Source organism: Canis lupus, chromosome 28 (assembly GCF_003254725.2).
Source record: "Canis lupus dingo isolate Sandy chromosome 28, ASM325472v2, whole genome shotgun sequence".
Lineage (NCBI taxonomy): Eukaryota > Metazoa > Chordata > Mammalia > Carnivora > Canidae > Canis > Canis lupus.
Window position 1 is genome coordinate 35,019,505 of NC_064270.1, and position 22,323 is coordinate 35,041,827.

A 22,323-nucleotide genomic window follows, 5' to 3' on the forward strand; every position below is an offset into this window, starting at 1 on the left:
ATGAGAGCCGTGGAAGCTTCGACCAAGATCACAAACAGCAGGAGATTATTTAAGACAGTTTCAACGTCGGGACACCTGGCTGGCTCAGCGGTTGAGCATCTGCCTTCCGCTCAGGGCGTGATCCCAGTGCCCTGGGATCGAGTCCCGCATCGGGCTCCCCATGGGGAGCCTGCTTCTCCCTCTGCCTGTGTCTCTGCCTCCCTCTGTGTGTCTCTCATTAATAAATAAATAAAATCTTTATTTAAAAAAAGACAGTTTTAATGTTTCTCCTGCAGGTGTAAGGAACAGCAAGCAGTGTGTTCTTGGGCAGGGACAGCCAGATGCTACTATGGTCGCTTATAATCCTGCGAACACCGACACGACCCTGGGTGACGATTGCACTTGTTCTGCTGGCAACTGGTGGTGGCCGCTACCAACGACGCGGCCAGACCAGCGCCCTGGTGGAGCCGAAGTACTGACCTTCTGATGCGGGCTCCCATCTGGGCAGGGGGGAGAGGAGGGAAAGATGGGGAGAAAATGTGATGTGTGCTCTCGTGCCTGTATTGCCCAGTTTGGAAACTTGCAGATCCTGTTTGATTTCGGTCGGGAGAGAGAATACAGCATTTGAAGTTATTTTGGTTATTCTGTGCAGAAATCACACGCTACACCTAACAAATTCAACAATTTCATAGAGCCGTAGTCAAGCATGTGAGTTACAATTTTATTCATTCCATTTATTCAGTGAGTCAGGCTCTGACAGGGGGTTGATTTGTTGTTTAATATTTGGGGGGATTATTTTGGTATATTCGTAACGTGTTTACTTAAATACTGCGTGTTAAATGAGATGTTTTCACTTGTTTTGATAGGTACTTATAAAGGCAACGTACAGCATTTCACACTTCCACAGCGCTTTCTGAGTCCTCAACGCAGCACCAGGACTCCAGAGTGACTACCCTGCGTGTTCGGGAAGTGCCAGCCTCACTTCACGCAGAGCAAAGCAGGGCTTGAGCAGTGCTGCCGGGCCCCCAAACCCAGAGCCCAGCTGAAGGGGCTCTTTCCCAATCTCGGGCTCCCGCTATCACGTAGGACCAAAGATTGTGGGCAGCAGCAAAGAGCCCAGAGGAGGAAATTGATTCTTCTTGCTTGTTTTATGGTTCTTAGGGTGTTACCATAACAGCATGGATTCTTCCCTGAACTCAGCGGAACATATGGGAAACCTATACTTAGCTTGTCATTTCAAGCCCTTCCTCCCCCACACACAACTCTCCACCCCCCCCCCCCAGGAGTCCTCAATATGGTACCAATTCTGTAGGTTAAAAAAAAATGTTCAGTTGGGTGAAGTGTCTTTTCATCTTGACCCATGGGACAAAAGCGATGTGACCTGAACGTTGATTGGAGTTGCAGTTGACCATTAAGGTGCCAAGCCGACACAGTCCCTGGGATGGCTACCCTATCAGCTCCTATCAGGGCAGGAGCAGTACAGCCACCACATCTGAATCCAATGCACAGCCACCAGAGCGGAGATGGCTTTGGCCAAAGACAGCTACCAAATGTGCAAAACAAAGGGACGGCACAAGGCAATCTTTAAAAATAGTCATAAATGTCAAAACAGACCAAATGAGAATGTGCTCCTCTGCCTAAAAATAGGCCGTGTTTCAGAGTTGGCTTCATATAGGAAATCATCACTCTGCTCTTTTAACGCTCGTATTTAAGGGTCTTAGATCTGATTTTTATAAATGAGAAACCCAATAGTTATGCACATGCTTACAACATGCACAGGAGGTAACTGAAGCTCCCTGGTAAAGTTCTAGAAGGGATACGAGGCAGCATCTCTCCGAAAGAGTATTCCTAAGCCATCAGCTGTTCTTTTGGTGTCTAAGTCATTTCGAGGATGGCACAAGTCCAAGTCTCATTCATTAAAACAGAAGAAATCTATAAACACCTGCATGTAATTGATTAGTAAGTTGGGGTTTCTTTAACTGGATGTTTATTCCTCTGTTCAAAACAACACACTAAAACAAAGAATGAACAATGGCAAGTCATTGACATTGTGCCAAGTTATTAGAGACTTTTATTTTTGTAAAGTGGGTTATTGTATTTGGGGAGTCAACCTAAGTCCCTGAGGGCTCCCCTTCCATTCAAGGGCCATAGTTCTTTTGTTCTTGGTTCACTGGATTGAGAACAAATGGTGAGGTGTGAGGTCGTTGGACATTGGTGTTTACTTTTTATGTAGGAAACAATTAGAGAGAGAGGACTGGGTTTAAGGGCAAGCTATCTAATTTGTGTTTTTGTCCATGGTAAACATACCTCCCCACTCTTTAATCCCAAAGAGCAGAGGCTGATCGTTCCCCATCCCCTCATCCCTCCTTCACATAATTGCAGATTTAGTTCTGCATACCTTTTTGGTAATTTTGTGAATCTCATCCCTATTTTGAATTTGGGGTCACTCCTGTTGGAGATTGTTGGTGTTTGGGCAGAGATAGGTGAAGCGAGGCAGAGGTGAGGACAAGTGAGGGGTTGTGGGGGACGCTGGGAGAGGACAAGGAAATGGGAGGGAATATACCAGGGACACCCACATCCTTGTAAGTCAGGGAGTCAGAGACTGCTTTGCAAAGAGTCACATAACCCTGTGTGTGGGGGTGGAGACCTGAGGGTTATGCCCATGGCGATCCCCAAAAGATTTCCAAGCAGTTGAGTACTTTGAATGTCTTCTAGATGAGGCAGGGGAGACGAGAGAGGCCAGACTGGACACCAGAAGTAGCTCAGATGTCATCAAATCTGTTATAAGACATACTGTTAAAACAAACCACAACCAAAACAAAGCACCTCTTCGAAACTGGGGACAGGAAGGAGCATTCACACAGCATCCCTCAAAAAGGAAAGATAAATAGAAATCTCCCCGAGGACTGATTTAATCTGTACAAATGTCACTGGATAGTCTTTCCATTTTAGTGTGTCACTTAAAAAAATTAATGTTAGTGCAAATAAAAACAATTTGTAAAGGCTGTGATAGGGATTGACATGACTCCATTGTCTCATTGCAACTTTTCTCCTAAGATCTGAGGTCCTCGGCAGCTAATTCTACCTGAGGTGGGGCTGAGGATGAACCCAGTCCCCCGAGATGGGAAGTAATGAGTCCAACCTCAAAACCGACACAGAAGGTTGGGAATATTTGGTTGGCCACACATTGTGTGCTCTTCAGAGTGAGAAATTGCTATTCACATGACTGCCCAGATGTGAAATCTATTTTTTTTATCTATGTCATAGAATAAAAGCCTACATTTAAAGTTTTAAAAATTACTCCTCACAGGGCACCTGGGTGGCTCAGTCAGTTGGGCATCTGCCTTCAGCTCAGGTCATGATCTCAGGGTCCTGGGATTGAGCCTTGTGTGGGGCTCTCTGCACGAGGAGTCTGCTTCTTCCTCTCCCTCTGCTCTTCCTCCCCTGCTGTGCTCTCTTTCTCTCTCAAATAAAATCATTAAAAATAAAAAAATCATTAAAAATAAATACACACAAATAAAAATTATTCCTTGCAAATTACAGTCAACACGCACTGAGTCTCCCTTCTACATGTATCATCTTTGTGCACAAGACATACATGCCTTGAAATGTAAGTGAGAGCAGGGAAGCACAAGATAAGGAGGGACATGACTGGAAAGTGCAGAGACCTAATGTCTCAGGGTAGGAAGTAAATTTGAGGACATTCATGCCCTACCTTTAGTCCATATTTCCTGAAGTATGGAAGACACTTTTAAGTGGCTGAAAGATGCAGCATTAAATAATATTGGCTTACACATTAAGAAAGTTGTTTCTTTTTCCATTCTATTTTAATCCTTCTGTTTAGGATGAGGAGAAAGCCTTGGGTTTGGTGACATGTCTAATGGCTCTGAGGGCAGACCTCAGACACAAAGTCTTGATGAAGCAATGGTGTTCGGATGGAATTTAATCACATAGGACTGGGGTTGGTTTTTTTTTTTCCCCCTCTAAAGTGATTACCTTTAGATTACTTTGTATTTATGACAAAGGATCTCAATTTTCTAAAAGATGGGAAACAAGATCAAAGTGTGCACATCAGGGCTGCAAATGTGGTAACCAGTCCAAGGAAACAGTGGGTTTGGAAAGAGGTGGGGACCCCTGGACGCTTGATGGGGTTCTTTATAGAGATTCTCTGCCCGAGTTGGTCGCATCATATTTTCTGTGCCAGGCATTGAACTGGATCTGTGCCTGTGCCAAGGCAAGAGGATGGGGAGCAGTTACTTGGGCCAGAGATCAGGGCGGTGCCCCAGGAAGACACAATAGACAAACTGGGAAACCTCCTCCAGGAGCAGAGCTAGTGCCATATCCCGGGTGGTGCATCGGGCAGAGGACATACACACTCCTCACGGATAAACTAACAAGGATCCTCCCAACATGAACATAAAACCAAAAATCACCAAATGTTTGCACCATGCTAGAAAGGCAAACACATAGAGCAATGCCCAAGAAACAGAATGAACAGACAAAAATCACAAGATATTGGAGTAAGTAAAATTATTATTGGACAGAATTAAACATTCCATTCACAAATAAGGCCCGAATAGAGACTCTAAGAGTTAAAATGTTGCTAAATGACAGGAAAACCTCATTAGCTTGGCTAGATAACAGACTGGACCATTGAAAAGTCAACTAGCAAACTGGAAGGTGAGATGTAGGGATTCTCCCAGAAACTGGTACAAATAGACAAGCAGTCAGGAAATATAATACTTCAGAGTTGAGAAAAACAGGTCGAGATATTTCCATAACCATCTAAGAAGTATTTTAGAAGAAAAGGAGAAAATGGAGTAGAGAAAATAATCAAAGAAATAATTGAAGAAAATTTTATATCACTTTTTTAAAAAGTAAAGATAAAAAATAAAAAAACAAAGCTTCTAAAAGTTAAATAGCCCATCCATTTCTCAAGTGTACACATCGTGTAAAACCTAGACTTCCTTAGTCAGTTAACAAGCTAGATATAATCTATTTTGATTTTGTACCTAGCAAAAAAGGATACACACGTAGAAATACACACGCATACAAGCACATATGCAAGTACTTGTAAACCTGGTGAAATCCGCATAAAATCTCTGAATTGAAAAAAAAATCTATGAATTGTACTAATATCAGTTTCCTGCTTGTGCTATTTATGTGGGCAGAACTCCAGGATGACACCCCTGACCCTCACTCGTTTGTAACTCCCTGCCCTTCAGTGTGAGTAGAACCTGTGAACGTGATTCAATATCACTCCCATAATTGTGCTATATTATCTGGAAATAGGAACTTGTCCAGATGTAATTAAGGACTCAAATCAATTGACCCTAAGATATGGAGATTGTGGGGCATCTGGGTGGCTCAGTGGTTGAGCGTCTGCCTTTGGCTCAGGGTGTGACCCTCGGGTCCTGGGATCAAGTCATGCACCAGGCTCCCTACAGGGAGCCTGTTTCTCCCTCTGCCTGTGTCTCTGCCTCTCTCATGATGAAATAAATAAAATCTTTATAAAAATTTAAAAATGCATATTCTTTCCTGCTTTGTCAAAGGTTAACTGACCATATAGTTGTGGGTTCATCTCTGGGTTTTCGATTCTGTTCCAGTGATCTACGTGTCTGCAAGGCAAACCAAGAAACAGACTCTTAACAACTATAGAGAACATATTGATGGTTACCAGGGGGAGGCTGATGGGGTGGGGGGGGGACAGGAGAAACAGGTGATGAGGATAAAGGAGGGCACTTGTGATGAACACTGGGTGTTGTTTGGAAGTGTTAAATAGCTATATTGTACACCTGAAACTAATATTACACTACATGTGAACTAACTGGAATTTAAATAAAAACTTTAAGATAAGAAAAAAAAAGGTAAAACAATAATAAAAATAAAATGAACACTATGTAGAGGAGCATGATGTATCTACAAAATGACATTTGAAAGAAACAGCCTTACCTACATTTACAAGAAAACAAGAAAGGCTGCAAATAATTGAGTTATGCTTTCACCTTGAGAAGCCATAAAGAAATAAATAAGCCCAAGAACAGAATACATAAACATGAAAGCCTAAATTAGTGAGATCAAAAGCAAACACCAGCAACAAAAATGTAGATTTGGTAAATAAAGCAAAGACATGTGAACAACATTTAACAAGTCAAAGGACAGGACATAATTTTGAAGCATTAAAGAGAATAGCTATATTAAATATCCCAAATTCAAAAACCCATATGAAACAGATGATTTCCTCTAAAAATAGTAGTGATCAAAGTTAGATGGGACACCTGGCTGGCTCAATCGGAGGAGTGTGCAACTCTTGATCTCGGGGTTGTGAGTTTGAGTCTCATGGTGGGTGTAGAGATTACTAAAAAGAAACAAGTAAATGAACCCCAAAAGAGTGACTCAAATTAGAGAAAAAGAAAAAAATAGAAGATACAGATGAATCTCTATAAAATACATTGAAAAGGTGTTCCAAGATCTGTACCTGAAAACTGCACCAGGTCCAAGAGATTTCATGGCAAATTCTATAGATATTTGTAATTTATACATGCAGTGTCAGGGCATAGTAAAAACATATTTTAGAGGAGGGCTTTAGAGGTGGCTCAGTGGATCAAGCATCAGACTCTTGGTTTGGTTCAGATCATGGTCCTCCCCTCCACCCGTTGTGAAAGTAGTGCCTCCCCTCCCTGCCCCTGCAGTTCTGGGGGTCTGCATTCAGTGCAAAGTCTGCTTGTCCCTCTCCCTCCCCTCTACCCCTTCCCCTGCTCCCTGCTCACTGTCTCTCTCAAATAAGTAAATGAATAAAATCTTTTAAAAACTAGATTTTGGGCAGCCCAGGTGGCTCAGCGGTTTAGTGCTGCCTTCAGCCCAGGGTGTGATCCTGGAGTCCCGGGATCGAGTCCCACATCGGGCTCCCTGCATGGAGTCTGCTTCTCCCTCTGCTTGTGTCTGTGCCTCTCTCTCTGTGTGTCTCTCCTGAGTAAATAAATAACATCTTTAAAAATAAAAAAATAAAAAATAAATAAATAAAAACTAGATTTTATGGTCTCCTGGGTGGTGCAATTGGTTAAGCGTCAGACTCTTGGTTTTGGCTCAGGTCATGAAATCAAGCTTCATGTCTGGCTCTATACTCAGTATGGAGTCTGCTTAAGACTCATTCTCTCTCTCTCTCCCTCTGCTCCTTCCCCTGTGCTCTCTCTCTCTCTCTAAAATAAATAAATGAATCTTTTTTAAAAAAAATAGACTTTAAAATACTTTAAAAATTTGTGTATCAAATGCTCAATTTATCAAAATAATAATATAGCTTATTATAAACAACTAAAGTTTGTCCCTAAAAATGCTAGGATGGTTCAACATTAGAAAATCTACTGATATACTTTACTATGTTTACAGATTAATATGGAAAATTTATATGATCATCTCAATAAGTGCCAAAACATCATGTGCTAAAATGTCACCCCATACACTACCAAGAACTACAACAAACTTAGAATTATTTCATAATCTCAAACAAAGGAGATCCTAAGCAAGGCATGAATTTCAGAAGCCATTAAATAGGAGATTCATACATTTTACTACATGAAAATACATGCAGAACTAAAAACATGGCTTGTACCACACCTGTGCAAGATGTTAATAATAAGGGAAGTGGGTATATGGAAACTGGGTACTTCCCATTTGGTTTTCCTGTAAACCTAAAACTTCTCTAAGAAACAAGTTCTATTTGTTAAAAATACATATATGGTAACAAAAAGGGAATAACCAACATTTGATATAAAACCCTCAATATCTTAATATATCAAGAAATCATACAAATAATTGAAGAATAAGACAAAGAATAAGACAAATGGAAGAATTAGTGAAAGATACATACAGATAAACAGTTCACAGCAAAAAAAATGCAAATAGCTTTTCAATAGCAACACACACAATGAAAGACATTAAAATTGAAATATGATACCATTTTTTAGCTAACAAATTGGTAAATATCAAAAAGTTTGATAATGCACAAGTGAGAGGAAATAGAAGCACTCATATCTCACATCTTCTTGGTGAAGTTGTAAGCTGGAGCACAGCCTCTTTTAGAAAATTTGATCTTAAAATTTTAAGAATTTAATATAAACTAAAATTTAAAATCCACATACTCTTTGGTTGGACTAGTTTATTCTATAAGTTTTACCATACAGAAAAGTCCATAGATGGATACAAATATTTATCTATAAAGACATTTATAGGAGGAAAAGACAGAAACTTGCATAAATGGCCATCAGAAGATTCCAGGACCATGCTGCACCCATATAATGAAATACCAGGCAACTATGTTTTCAAAAAAAGTAGATTTATAAGTACTTGTAAGGAATGACTTCAAAACTTCAAAGATACATTCATAAGTGTAGTTGGTTGTGGAGCAGTAGAAAGCAATAGTGGAATGGCATCTACCATTGGTGTTTGTTAAAGATGTGTGTGTGTGCATGTATGTGTGTGTGTGCGTGTGTGTGTGTGTGTGTGTGTGAGAGAGAGAGAGAGAGAGAGAGAATAACTCTATACAGACTACCTGAAAAAAGATGCATGTAAAAAAACTGTCCATCAGTAGGGCTGGTACTGGGAGAAAAAAATGGGAACTGAAGTCAGGGATTCAGAGAAACTATTTTTCACTGTTTAATTTTATTTTCTTTTTCCCCATGTGCATATGTTACATGGACTTTACAAAATAGCTTAAGGAGGAGAAACAAAGAATAAGAGATTATCGTTAACCGGATAAAGATTACCTATCTAAAACCTAGAGCAATAGTCAGACTTCAGAGCAACAGAGTAGAAGCAGCTCCATAACATTCAGAAATAAAATAATATTCTATACTAATATTCAAATTGTACCTGATGCCATAAAATGAGGGTGATGTATAAATGTTAAAAATGATATAAATTATCATTTTCACAAGTGATATAATCGCCTGAATAGAAAATCCAAGAACATCAACTGAAAATTTATTAGAACTTTATTTTTTTGGAATATTTATTATTACAAGTTTAGATAGGTGTCAAATACTAGATTCACATAGAAAAACCAATAGGTTTTTTTTACACATCAGTCAAAATCAACCTAAAACTGTAACTTAAAAAAAATTCAAAATAGCCACAAAAGTTCAAAATATGCAGGAATATACATAGAAAATAAACACATCAGAACTATGTGAAGAAAACTATAAAACTTTACTGAAGAACCTAAGAGAAGATTTGGATAAATGGTGAAATTCAGGGTGGCTTAAGGATATCAATTCTCCTATAAATTATTTTCTAAATTTGGGGAAATTTGTATCAAATTACCAATGGATTTACTTGACAAGCTGATTCTAAAATTCATCTTTAGGAAAAGTATCCAAATATAAACAAGACAGTGTTAGCATTGAGAGCTGGTGACACTGCTAAGTTTATAGGAGGGGAACACAAAGGACCATTTAGTGGGAAAAGATGCTCAACTTCGCCAATAATCAGAGAAATCAAAATAAGAAAAGTGACTTTTTTTCTTACACATCCTTAAATATCTAAAAGATAATTTGAGAGGCATCTGATTGGTTCAGTTGGTTAAGCATTTGACTCTTGATTTCTCTCAGGGTTGTGAGATCTAGCCCTGTGCCCTGCTCCACACTGGGCATGCTTGATTCTCTCTCTACTTCTCCCTCTGCCCCTCCCCACCCTCTCTCTCTCTCTCTCTCACTCTCTCTCCTTCCTTTCTAAAAATTAAAAAATGAAAATAAATTTAACAATAAAAGATCATTTGAGGGGGCAGAAACCTAAAAGCACAGCTATGGTTGGTAGGAGTTTAATGTGTCCAGTCTCTAAGGTAATTTGGGAGTATTTTTTAAAACCTCAATTGTGCATCCCATTCAGTCTAGCACTAACAGGGTCACTTATCAGATTTTACTCCAGAGGTGCATATAAACAAGCACCCAAAGAGGTTGACCAAAATGTTCATGTAGTACCAGGTCTGACAGCAAAAATGTAGAAGAAATTCAAATGCTCATTAATAACATAATTTTCAGGGGACATCTGGGTGGCTCAGTGGTTGAGCGTCTGCCTTTGACTCGGGGCGTGATTCCAGGGTCCTGGGATCAAGTCCCACATCGAGTGCCCTGAAGGAAAACTGCTTCCCCCTCTGCCTGTGTCTCTGCCTCTCTCTGTGTGTCTCTCATGAACAAATAAATAAAATCTTTTAAAAAATAATTTTCAAAAACATGGTGCATCCGTATTAAGGAACACAGTGCAGCAGTTTAAAAAGCCAACCAGTCTCTTCATACTGACATAGTAAGAACTCCCAAGATACATTGTTAGATACTTCAAAAGAAAGTTATAGAGTGTTATATGCTGTATAACAGTTTATGTTCAAAATTTATGAGTCCTACATATGTATATGATTATAAATGCACAGAATAAAAACAAATGGTTAATTACTTCTAGGAACAGGACAAGGATTGGAGATGTGATGAAATCGAGGGGAACTCCTGCTACCTCTGTACGGTTTGAACTTTCGAACTGAAAATGTAATTATATATTAATTACATAATTTTTAAAACTCCCCCAAAGTGAATGTGGCAATTTTAAAGTTCATTTAAAAACCGTTTCGTTTAAAAAAAAAAAAAGTTTCGTTTAAAAGACTTTCATTTAAAAATGTGTATATCTTCACATATCTTTATTTTAGAAGGACTTGAATATTTTTCAACCTTATTTAAAAACAAAAATATTTTAAAGGCAGGGAGTGGTAACATAATCTGTAGCTTTTCTAGTTTTTCAATATAAGGACTTGAATCTTTGTGTTATCACTGCAAGAATACTTCACCACAGCATTAAGGCATGTACAATCTCTAATCTCTAATTTAAACAAATCCTATGTCAACTAGGAGAACACTGACCATTTGGAATGTTCAGGGCAGTACCAATATTACAAGACTCATCAATAACCTTCTGGAAGGACTAGGGCTCCAGTGAAGAACCAACTTTTTTGTCAATAGCAAACCTTACTTTTGGTTTCTTTTTCAAAAATTCTGTGTAACCTCTCTGAGGAATAAATTTAAAAGAGTTCCATTTCTCATTATAACGTCTTGGGAAGCGTCTAAAAATTGGGACCACCACAACTTCTTGATAGACATATGATATTTGGTTATTTGAAAAACCATCAAGACAAGATGGAACATAGTCACCTGCCCAGAGATTGAAATTTCTTGAAACATGTTGCCTTTTCTCTGGGGAGATCTTCCTACGTCCCAGGCCCTGGGGAAGAATTATAAGAAGTTTAGGAGAAAAATATTCATGGTCACAGAGTTCTGAGGTCTTTAGTAAAACCAGCTACATAGCATCCTATGTCTTAATGCACAATATGGCAACCACTACAAGAGGTATCCTTTACCGACCTGCTAAAGGTTATACATCAACACTCAAAGCATGCAGGTGGTTTTTTGTTATTATTCTTGCAGTCTTCCAATTCCACCAAGGGAATTGGTCTTTTAGAGACACAGAGGTCAGAACCAGAGAGACAGCTGGAAACAGCCTACTAGCCAGCCTGGACTCCCAGGCACCCTGGGCAGGATCTGTGCACCCAGGTGGCTCCTCAGTGAATCCACCCCTGGCTGCATTCCAGCATTCAATGGAATAAACGGTTCTCCCTCCAAGAAGTCCACAGAGACTGGAATCTTTCCTGTGAAAGAAGCAACACCTTTGGGACTCTGCCCACAGGCTTCCTCATTAACTCTCAGGACCTCATACACGAAGCCCAGAACTACTATGAATTCAGAATTGTACTTTCAATCTGATCATAATTAAGAGAAAACACTATGCTTAGACAAAAGAGAGGAAAGAGACATTAGATTACACAGACTTTACATTACAGATCATCCTGGACTCACCATGGAGCAACATATGATAAACCCATGGTAAGCTGGAAAAAATCGCAAATCAAGGACTGTCCGTAGCAAAATGAGTTTGCCTTTTCATAAGAACCAATATCATTCACAATAGCAGCAGGTGGCACATTCAGATTAGAGTAATTTGAAGAGAGTTTAGTGAAGAGACTATTCATGGGGAAACCCATGGGAACAGTGCAAGGGCTCCAGATCCAAGGGGAGGAATGTAGTCCCCACAGATTGGCCCCTGGGCAGAGAGAAAGGAGATGACTGGCTCTAGAGGCACAAAGGGAAAAGTAACCAATGTTGTTAGCAAAAAGAAAGTAATAGTGGCAAAGCTAATATTGCAATCTAGAATGCATGGCTAAAAACACTAAGGTATGTAAAGAGAGATACTTCATTTTGATAAATAATCAAACCCACAAAGAAAATAAAATACTTGTGAATTTTTATGCAGAAAGATATGACATTACACTATATTAGACAAAAAGAATTTAGAAACTCAAGAATAATCTTACAAGGAAAAATTGACAGTCAAGACAAAAATTAAGAAAAGGATATGAAGAATCTGAGTAACATCATTAATAGTCTTTAATTAATAAAATAAAGAATTTTGTAATCAACAGATGGGGGATATATATTCTTTTTAAACACTCATGAAGCACTTGTTAAAATTAATCATGTATAAGATAATGAAGGAAATCTTTATAATTCAAAATCCATATTCTATAAAATATATAATCCATAGAACTAGACATCAGCAGTGAAAGATGATCTCAAAAAATTCTAACCATGTAGAAAATTCAAAACATTCCTCTAAATTACTTTTAGAATTAAAAATTAAATCATAGACTATTCAAAAGCAATAACAATGAAACTTTAGTTAGAAAAACTGTTGGAGGGGATCCCCGGGTGGCACAGCGGTTTGGCGCCTGCCTTTGGCCCAGGGCGCGATCCTGGAGACCCGGGATCGAGTCCCACGTCGGGCTCCCGGTGCATGGAGCCTGCTTCTCCCTCTGCCTGTGTCTCTGCCTCTGCCTCTGCCTCTGCCTCTCTCTCTCTCTCTCTGTGACTATCATAAATAAATAAAAATTAAAAAAAAATTAAAAAAAAAGAAAAACTGTTGGAATATAGCCAAAGCAATAATGTGAGGAATATTCATAGTTTTAATAAGTGTATTAACAAAAACAGCTACAAGTATATGAATGAAATATGCAACCAAAAAACATTTAAAAAAACAGCAAAATAAGAGTATTTCAGGAGTTGTTAAACCAATAAATGTTTAAAGAAATAGATAAATTTTAGGTAAACACGTATCAGCAAATCAGCAATAAGTACACAAGAAGTCAATTGAATAGATTAGTAACCAATGAAGACATTGAAAGGGCAAACGGTAAAAACAAAAACAAAAAACAAAACTTACTCTAAAAAATGTTATCAAATCTAAATAATTCTTTGGGCAAATTCTATGTAAACGTCATTAAACTGAAAGTCCACACCTTATGGAAACTATTCCCAAAGGTAGAGAAAGTTGGAAAGCTTCCAGTATTTTCTATGAGACTAACATAGCTCTGAAAAATACACATGGTACAACCCTCTTTATTATATCAAGATACACACTTATATGTGCACGTTTGCATGTAAATTGCAAAAAATTCTCCAATTTTACCCACCAAAAAACCAATACCAAACCAAAAACCCACCTTGTGAGCCATCAAGGTGACCTTGTCAGGAGGGAAAGAAAGAGTGCAAATTTTTTTTAACTTTTATTTAATTCTGTATAATTTGAAAGCTGTGAAGCATATATGCTACTTTGATAATTTAGAAAACCATTTTAAGCATTCCATTTAGAGAGGCAGGCAGAGTGAATATTCTGGATCTGTATTCAACACTCAGCCAGGGGCAAACCAGAACTTCAAAGTTAAACCACTTCCATTTAGCTTAGATATGGTAGCCTAGAGGAAAGAATAACTTTGGGCAAGTTGTTTAGCTTCCCTGTTATTAGGTTCCCCATCCTTAAATTAGAGATAATAAGAGTATTAGCCAGAAGTGTTGGCATGAGAATTAAATGAGATAGTATGAGATGCTAGCATATGGCAAATGCTTAATAAATGATGGGAATTATGTACATCATCATCACCACCACCATTGGCATTCACATTTGGTAAGGATTCCCAGAGATCACCTGATCCAACCCTCCATCTGAGATAATATTAACCCTGCCCTGTCCCGTTTGATAACCCCTGGCTACCTGCGCACTTCAAATGTGGGTCTTCCAAATGGAGAGGTGCCAACCTGGATTTTAAAGGCTCAGTTTAGGGAATGTAAAATCTCTCATTAAAAAAAATGTTTATATTGGGATCCCTGGGTGGCTCAGCGGTTTGATGCCTGCCTTTGGCCTGGGGCGTGATCCTAGAGTCCCGGGATCGAGTCCCACATCCGGCTCCCTGCATGGAGCCTGCTTCTCCCTCTGCCTATACCTCTGCTTCTCTCTCTCTCTGTCTTTCATGGATAAATAAATAAAATCTTTTAAAAATGTTTATATTGATTACATGTCAATTTGATAATTTGGGGAGCTATCACTTTACGTAAAATATACTATTAAAATTAATTTTGCCCCTTGTTACGTCATGTGGCTACTAGAAAATTTGAAATTATACAGTTCACTATGTTTTCATGTCAGAATGCTGTGATAACCACCACTAACAAGTGCTATCAGACTTTATTTTCTCCACTAAGGACAACTCACCACCTCTAGGGAAAGACAACTCTATAGTCATTGAGAAGTCCTCTGTATTATGTAAGTTCTCCTCCCTCTGACCTCTCCTTATGGGGCTGCATTCTGTCCACCAGAGACACACAGGCAACCCCTCCTTCCCATTATAGATCTTCACAAGAAAGCTCATGAATGAGACAGTTTACCAGAAGACACTTTGAGAAGCATGAAGTGCACACAAATGTAGGGAGAAGGCCGGTGTAGAAAGTTGCATGGAACTTTGAGAGCTTCATGCATTTTTTAAAAAACTGCTACGAGGCATGAATTCTGATCTTGTTCCAATTTTGAGGAAAGTCCTCTATCTTCAGGTGCCTCCCAGTGGCGCTCCCAGTCTTACTAGGAATTTGGAGAGGAATACTCACAGAGTCAAGGTAGCATCCAGAACTCTGAAAGCTATGCCGATTGTCGTGTACAGAGAAGGGGAAGTTGTTATTGACCGCTTGCTGGAAAAGAGTGAAGGAAGAGATTAAAAGACACACATCAGAACCCCAATGTACTTTCAGAACCGACATACAGTAGCATGAAAGGAAGACGGAGGAAGCAGAGTGACCCCTGAGTAAGAATTAAGGCCATCACCGGAGAGGAGCAACCGGCACCGGGCAGCGAGGTCATTGGTGTGCACATCAACTTAAGGTTTTTTTAAAACTCAGCCTTACTGGTGACCTTGCAGAAAATCATAAAAATTCTCTTTCAAAACACCTTCTTTGAAGACGAGGAAGGAAAAGTATATAGGATCATGGAATTGAAAGCTGGTAAGGACTTTTGAGGCCATCAAGACCAGACTTCTTCATCTGACCAACAAGGATCCTGGCAGCCCAGAGCCTGAGGCCTCAACAGGCAGCAAGAATTAGCTAAGGGTGACGGCCATGCCTGCTGCTCCTTCCGGCCACTTCATGCCCTTGAAGTTGTTCATGAAGTGGCCAGGGAGGCAGAATGTGCATGCTAATGATCTGCGAGCTGTAACCAAAGGCGGTGTGTCTTGTCCACAGAGGAGCCTAATTTGATTGTCTGCACCAGGAGATAGTTCCTTCTAGAGAGTATTTGGGGTGTCACAGTGACCAGGTTATGAGGTGAGATGCTACCAGCATTTAGGGAGCAGGGGATGACAAAAGAGCAGGTCCTTCCAAAGAAGAACTGACTGCCTGGAGATGCCAGGGGGACTGCCCCCTTGGAGAGCCACAGGGACGTGCGGCCCTGGCCAGCACCCTGGACTCACCTTCTCCCGAACTTTGTAGATGGGTGGCAGCCTCTCCTCTACTTGCCGAGACAAATGCGGACGGTGGGGTTCTTTTAACACTGCACTTGTGCTGGATTCTGGTGTCTTTTGTGTTAGTCCGATCTGAGGGAACTGGAAAACCAGCACACGCTGTGATTAAAACCAGACACATCTGTGTCTCAAAGCCAAGTATCGGGGCTTCCTCCGTAACGTGATTAAAATGCCATTTGGGTGCTTCTGGTGTGTGATGGAAATGGCATAATTTTTGTAATTTTCAAGTATTCTTTCCAAGACAAAAAAAAAAATATATTGTAATGGCCCCAGGCCATCACGCCAGCTGTTTCAAGTTACCAGGGCCACCCCTGCTGCACTGGAGCCTGGAAACGCTTCCGCTGCCTGGTGAGGGGGTGTGACCCAGGGGGCAGGAGCCATGTGCTCAGAGAAGATAGAACTGGGCTGAAACTCCCCTCCTGTCAGGGCGCTCCCCATACGGGGATCCAGCCTATGTTCACAGGGGTGAACCAACCTCCCGCAGGTTGGAGCTGGATTCTAAAACACAGTTGAGTCTCTGCTGGGAGAGGGTGGGAAGAGTCCACAAGGATAAAAATAGGGCATAGGATACAAAGCATAATAATAAAGACTATTTGGGGAGACTGCCCATATCTCCCCGTGAATGACAGGAGTTGGGGGTTAGGAAGCAGGACTGAGCAGAGGGAGGAGGTCCCAAGAAAGCCTTGGGTCTCTCTTTCTCTCTCTCTCTCTCTCTCTATCTATCTATCTCTCTCTCTCTCTCTCTCTGCATGGGATGGTCTCTCAGAACTGTCCTGAGCCAGGACAAGGGGACTGGGCCCTTGTGCTCCCTCATCAATCAGTCGTCAGGTGTGAGTTGTTCTAGGAAGAGGGGGTGACCTCAAGGAGGCAGCGGCCTCCAGCTGAGGCATCCCCAGGGTCAGAGCACTGAGGGCTTCCAACAAGGGAGGAACCGTAATTTGGTGGTCGGGTCACAGGCTGTAGACTCAAAGGTCCTGAGTCCAATCCCAGCTCTCTCTCCTATGAGGTGAGCCTGATGCAAGAGATTGAAATTTCCAAATCCCAGTCTCTTTATTTGTGAAATGGGAATCATAAGACTTATTTGACTGGGTAGATGTGATTAAAAGGGAAAATACCTGCACCACAGAGTGCCCGGTACCTGCTAGCAGGTTCTAGTTGTGCTCATAGCTGTCACCTCCCCGATCCCCAAACCACTGCCACACCTCAGGCCCCTGCTGCTTCCTTTCTGCTGGATTATAAGGAATTTGGCCAATGCTGCTAGTCTCCCTCATTCCTTCTCGCGTCACAGCGTAACTGTATGTTCAGGTGGCTTCTGTTTGCGGCCTGCACAGTGGGTTCAGCATGTTACCGTTTATGTAAAAAGGAGGGGAGGTCATATTGTACACGTTGTACACTTGGTGGGGTGTTCTCGGCAGCAATGAGAAGCAATGGGCAAGGTGACACACAGCCACTGAGCCATCTTTTAAACACATGCTGAGTGGAAAAAGGAAAACCAGAATGGGATCTATAACCCAGCCTCACTCACATAAATAAAGAATCCGTGCACACAAAATGACAATACCTAATTTACAGAACACATCCGAATGAAAGAACTTTCAGTAAACACTCCTGAATAGTCATTCAGGGTGCACACAGGGTGAGGAGAGCAGGAATAGGGGTCTGGGCAGTGAAACAACCACACACCAGTGCCCCAACCAGTGCCCAGCCAGCCAAGAGCCAGCGCCCCAGCCAAAACCCCAACCAGCACCCCAACCAGTACCCAGCCAGCGCCCAGCCAGCCAGGAGCCAGCACCCCAACCAGCACCCAACCAGTGCCCCAGCTGGCACCCCAACCAGCGCCCCAACCAGTACCCAGCCAGAGCCCAGATAGCCAGGAGCCAGTGCCCCAGCCAGAACCCCAACCAGCAAACCAACCAGCGCCCCAGCCAGCACCCCAACCAGCGCCCCAACCAGCACCCCAACCAGTACCTAGCCAGCACCCAGCCAGCCAGGAAGCAGCGTCCCAGCCAACACCCCAACCAGTACCCAGCCAGCACCCCAATCAGCACCCAGCCAGTGCCCAGATAGCCAGGAGCCAGTGCCCCAGCCAGAACCCAACCAGCACCCCAGCCAGCACCCAGCCAGCACCCTAGCCAGTGCCCCAAACAGTACCCAGCCAGCACCCCAACCAGCACCTAGCCAGCACCCAGCCAGCCAGGACCCAGTGCCCCAACCAGAGCCCCAACCAGCGTCCCAGCCAACACCCCAACTAGTACCCAGCCAGCATCCCAACCAGCACCTAGCCAGCACCCAGCCAGCGCCCCAGCCAGAACCCCAACCAGCACCCAGCCAGCCTGGAGCCAGCGCCCCAGCCAGCGGCCCAACCAGCACAAGCCAGTGTCCCAACCAGTGCCCAACCAGCCAGGAGTCAGTGCCCAGGCTCTCTGAGGGACCTGAAGGAGGAGGGAGGGAGCAGGGAACCAGGAAGGAGGAAGACTTTCTTTTTACCATCATGTTCCACTGTACAGATGTTTCTTAACTAAGTGCATCCATTGCATTCTCTTTTTTTTTTTTCACAACAAAAATGTTTCTTTTTCAAAACCTTTTTTTAAAAGATTTTATTTATTCATGAGACACAGAGAGAGAGAGAGAGAGGCAGAGACATGGGCAGAGGGAGAAGCAGGCTCCATGCAGGAGCCCGACGTGGGACTCCATCCCCGGGCCGCAGGATCACGACCTGAGCTGAAGGCAGACAGACGCTCAACCGCTGAGCCCCCCAGGCGTCCCTAATATTTGTTTCTGCAGTTGTAATACATACTCATGGTTTAAAAAAATTCAAACATGAAAATATAGGGCAGTCAAATTCCCATGAACTCATTGGTGACCATCTTCTCCATACATCCGTGTGTGTGTATAAGTAATACCTAGGATCATATCATCCATGTGGTTTCTAAACGTCATGCACGCCTATTTATTTAAGAATAACTTTGACTACTTTCCCCTTCCCCTTTTTGTCACCCCAGAAGACGGTATTTGCGGCTGAGTGCTGACGTACACCGACATCTAACCTGCAGAGGGGGCTTCTCTTGCTTTACAAAAATTGGACCCTAGGATGCACATTCCTCTGCTCTTTGCTTCCCCACTTAACAGGGCACCCTAGAAATTTCCCCAAGTCAACCTATATATTCCTAATTCATTCTGTTCTATTTTTTCAGTGTTCTAAAACAATTCTTCTTCCAAAGTAAATATAAATAATAACAAAGGGCCTCCAGACCCAGAACCTTTCCTCGCTCCCTCCCTCCAGTCTGGCTGTGTCAACACTCCTGTCTGGGCAGCTACGGAAAATCGGGGCGGGGGTGGGAGCTTCAGGAATGATCCCTCTTGCCCGTTAAATGACAACTGACTTGAGTTCATTTGTATGCTGGGAGTCTATGGACTAAATCACTGGGAGAAAAAAAAAAACAGCTCTAGCATTTTAATTTCATTCTTTTAAAATATATATTTAATGGTGATAACATGATAGCTGTGAAATAAACCCTTCTGTTGGATATTGTAACCATGAAATATAGCTTTTTAACTAGTTGGCGGTGAAATTTTTGCTGCATTCAATCACACAATGACTGCAATATTAAAGAGGAAGGTGAAAGTGTATGGAAAAAGCCTTTCCTCCCCGGCAACAGCCAGATTACAACCAGCAAGGTCAACTGCAAAATGACTGTCACCTCTAATGTGGCAATTACCGTCCTCCCCAATGGACTGCTGCTGACTCAAAGCCAACGGTTTCTTTAATTTTCCCAACTTGTCTGCAAGTTACTTTGGGAAACTTCATGATCAGCACTATTCTTTTAATGCTCTGAGGTGCTGGCAGCAGAAGGAACCCACACCAAACGTTCGAGTCGGACTTTGGGAGGTAATGTCTTTCCACCTGAGACCGGGCTCTGGGCACAGTCCTGGGGTCATAGTAGGAGATGAAATGTTCTTTCCTGCTTTCTCCCACGAAACAGAACCCTGACTTGGTTTGAGGCGGCAATGTGGCTGCTTGAAAAAAAAAAAAAAAGCCTCCCCAAACTCCCTTGTGGCCAAATTAGCCAAGGGACCCAATGAGAGAAAAGTAGAAGTCTGCAGGGCGAGGGTCCTGGGATAGCTCTGAGAAAAGGGACAGACTTAGCCAACAGGTGCCTTCAGTCTCGTCCTTTGACAGAGGACATTCCCAGGCTCCACACCAAGATGACACAACAGAGAACTGAAAAGAACCTGATGACCCCTCAGAGCATCTGTCCCCACCTCCTTGTGGATTTATTGTTACTTGAGAAATACAAACCCTTGTTTGGTTAAGAGGCTGCAGTCAGCTTTTTATGATAATCCGGTCAAACCCGATCGTCGCTGAAATCATAGGTGATAGGAAGAGGGGAAGCTACTTACTCTGAGAAACTTGTGTGTTTCTCTTCAAGACTGATTAGTGTTATGTAGTTCATCCTATTTGCCATTTTCCTGTGGCTGCCAGGAATCTCAGAGTCAAATCTGATGATACTATATAAATAGCTGTCATGTAGGTCACATGACCGGTATATGTTAACATACCTTCCTAGTCTCAGCCTTTTATTCTAAAATATACTCAAAACGATTCTGAATTCTTAGTGTTTTTATGCTTTCCTACTTTATTGTGACTATTTTCCATACATTACTGTGAATCTTTGAGGAATGAAGCAGGATATATAGGGAAGAACAAAATGTAGATTATATATATATCATTAATATACATATTTAACACGTATTGAGTGGTTATTCTGTTTGCACGCCTCATACTAAGCACTTGTGAATGGTCTCATTGATCTGTGCAATAGCCCTATAACCTTGGTACACTATGATCCCATTTAACAGACAAAGAGACTGTGATTTAGGACTAAAGCTGCTTAGCCAAGCTCACATCCCGGTGGGTAAAGTTAGGGTTTTTTTAAAAAAGAGTTTATTTATTTATTTATTTTGAGAGAGAGAGAGAGCCCTCAAGCAAAGGGAGGGGCAGAGAGGAGAGAGGGAATCCCAAGCAGACTCTGTGCTGAGCTTGGAGCCTGACGCGGGGCTTAACCTCACCACCCTGAGATCAGGACCTGAGCCAAAATAGTCAGACGCTTAACTGATGGAACCATCCAGGCACCCCATAAAGTTAGTTTTTTAGAGTCTTCAGACTGAAATGTTCCAAGACGTTTTCCATTTTTCTTTTTCTTTGTAAACAAGCAAAAAGTGTTAACTTTTCCATGTATTACTGTTCTGATACAGTAGGTAAATAAGAAGACAATGATTCCAGCCCTCGAGGAGCTCCTATTCGAGGAAGGGAGAGGACAGCACACATGATACCGTAGGTCACTCAGCATGGGCAAGACAGAGGTCATGAAAAGAAAGCACACAGCCACGCCTGCCTCGTGGACACTCACAGGTGTGCTGAGTGCTTTACACACAAGATTTATTTCATTTAATTCTCCAAGGACACTATGAGGGCCCCATTTCACAGGAGAAGGAACTGAGGCTAGGGAAGTGATTCCTCAGAGCAGATGCCACGTGAAGTAGCAGCAGCGGGATCTAGACTCACTTCTTTGACCTTGACCACCCCACGTGGTGAGAAAGGCGAGGGGAGCCGCGATCATTCTTACCCATCTTCCGTCCTTGTCTAAAGCTGGGTTGAAGCGTCTTCCTTTGGCCATTTTCAGCAGGAAGCTGGAAGTGGCTGAGGTTGGCTCCTTTGCTTTCCCACTGCTTCGTAAACTCTGCACATCTGGAAAACACTCCTCCTCCTTCTTCCTGGCCTTCAGCCTCTACCGGGGCGGGTTGGGGGAGATCCAGGGGTGTCCACTGTTGCCATAGAATCAGAGCCCCCATCACAATGGGAGAGGACTGCGGGTCTTCTAAGCCTTCTGAGGGTTCCTGCGCTGGGGTCCTTGCAGCTGCTCTTCCTCAAGGTGTGAGGCAGAGAGCCACCGGGTCCCAGCTGAGGGAGCCCCATTAACGGGTCCAACGAGTGGGGATAAGATGGCCTGGAGATGATGGCAAACTTTTGTACCTCTCAGTCCTCGAACTGGTGACATTGGGGTTGATTGTCCCCATGGTAACCATCTGTCCCAATTTCTTAGTTTTCGGAGAAGTGAACTGAATCCAGGCCGGAGATGACCATCTCCTCCTCGGTGGGATTGCTACACCCAGGCCCCAGGCCTCCCTCTGTGTCCCAGCTCAGAGTCTCTGTCCTGAGGGCACCCACTGCTTGCTCACCTTACTGCCCAGCACTGAGGCCACAAGGAAGCAACCACTGTGAGTGATCATGAAATGCCAGGTGCTGTGCTGAGCTGAATACTTTCATGTCTTAATATCTTCCTTATGCTCCATGACAGCCTTTGACATTTACATCACTCAGCCAGCGGAGCCATCGCTGGGTCATGGGATGG

General features: G+C 42.4%; 1 protein-coding gene across 6 annotated transcripts; it reads right to left on the minus strand.

Moving 5' to 3' along the window:
• Positions 1-217: 217 nt before the first annotated feature.
• Positions 218-21,750, minus strand: TEX36 (testis expressed 36). Of its 6 annotated transcripts, none has more exons than XM_025467587.3 (5): positions 21,538-21,750; positions 15,860-16,009; positions 15,006-15,086; positions 11,169-11,238; positions 218-568 (listed from the first exon to the last, which is right to left on the minus strand). In XM_025467587.3, the coding sequence occupies exons 1-5, from the start codon at positions 21,586-21,588 to the stop codon at positions 327-329; spliced, it is 594 nt and encodes a 197-aa protein (XP_025323372.1). In that variant the 5' UTR covers positions 21,589-21,750; the 3' UTR covers positions 218-326. The 6 variants fall into 6 exon arrangements, with proteins under 6 accessions (XP_025323372.1, XP_048959294.1, XP_025323375.1 ...); XM_049103337.1 differs by having other exon boundaries at positions 15,860-15,991; positions 21,538-21,748; XM_035707932.2 differs by lacking the exon at positions 218-568 and adding an exon at positions 3,905-5,597.
• Between the last annotated feature and the right edge of the window lie 573 nt (positions 21,751-22,323).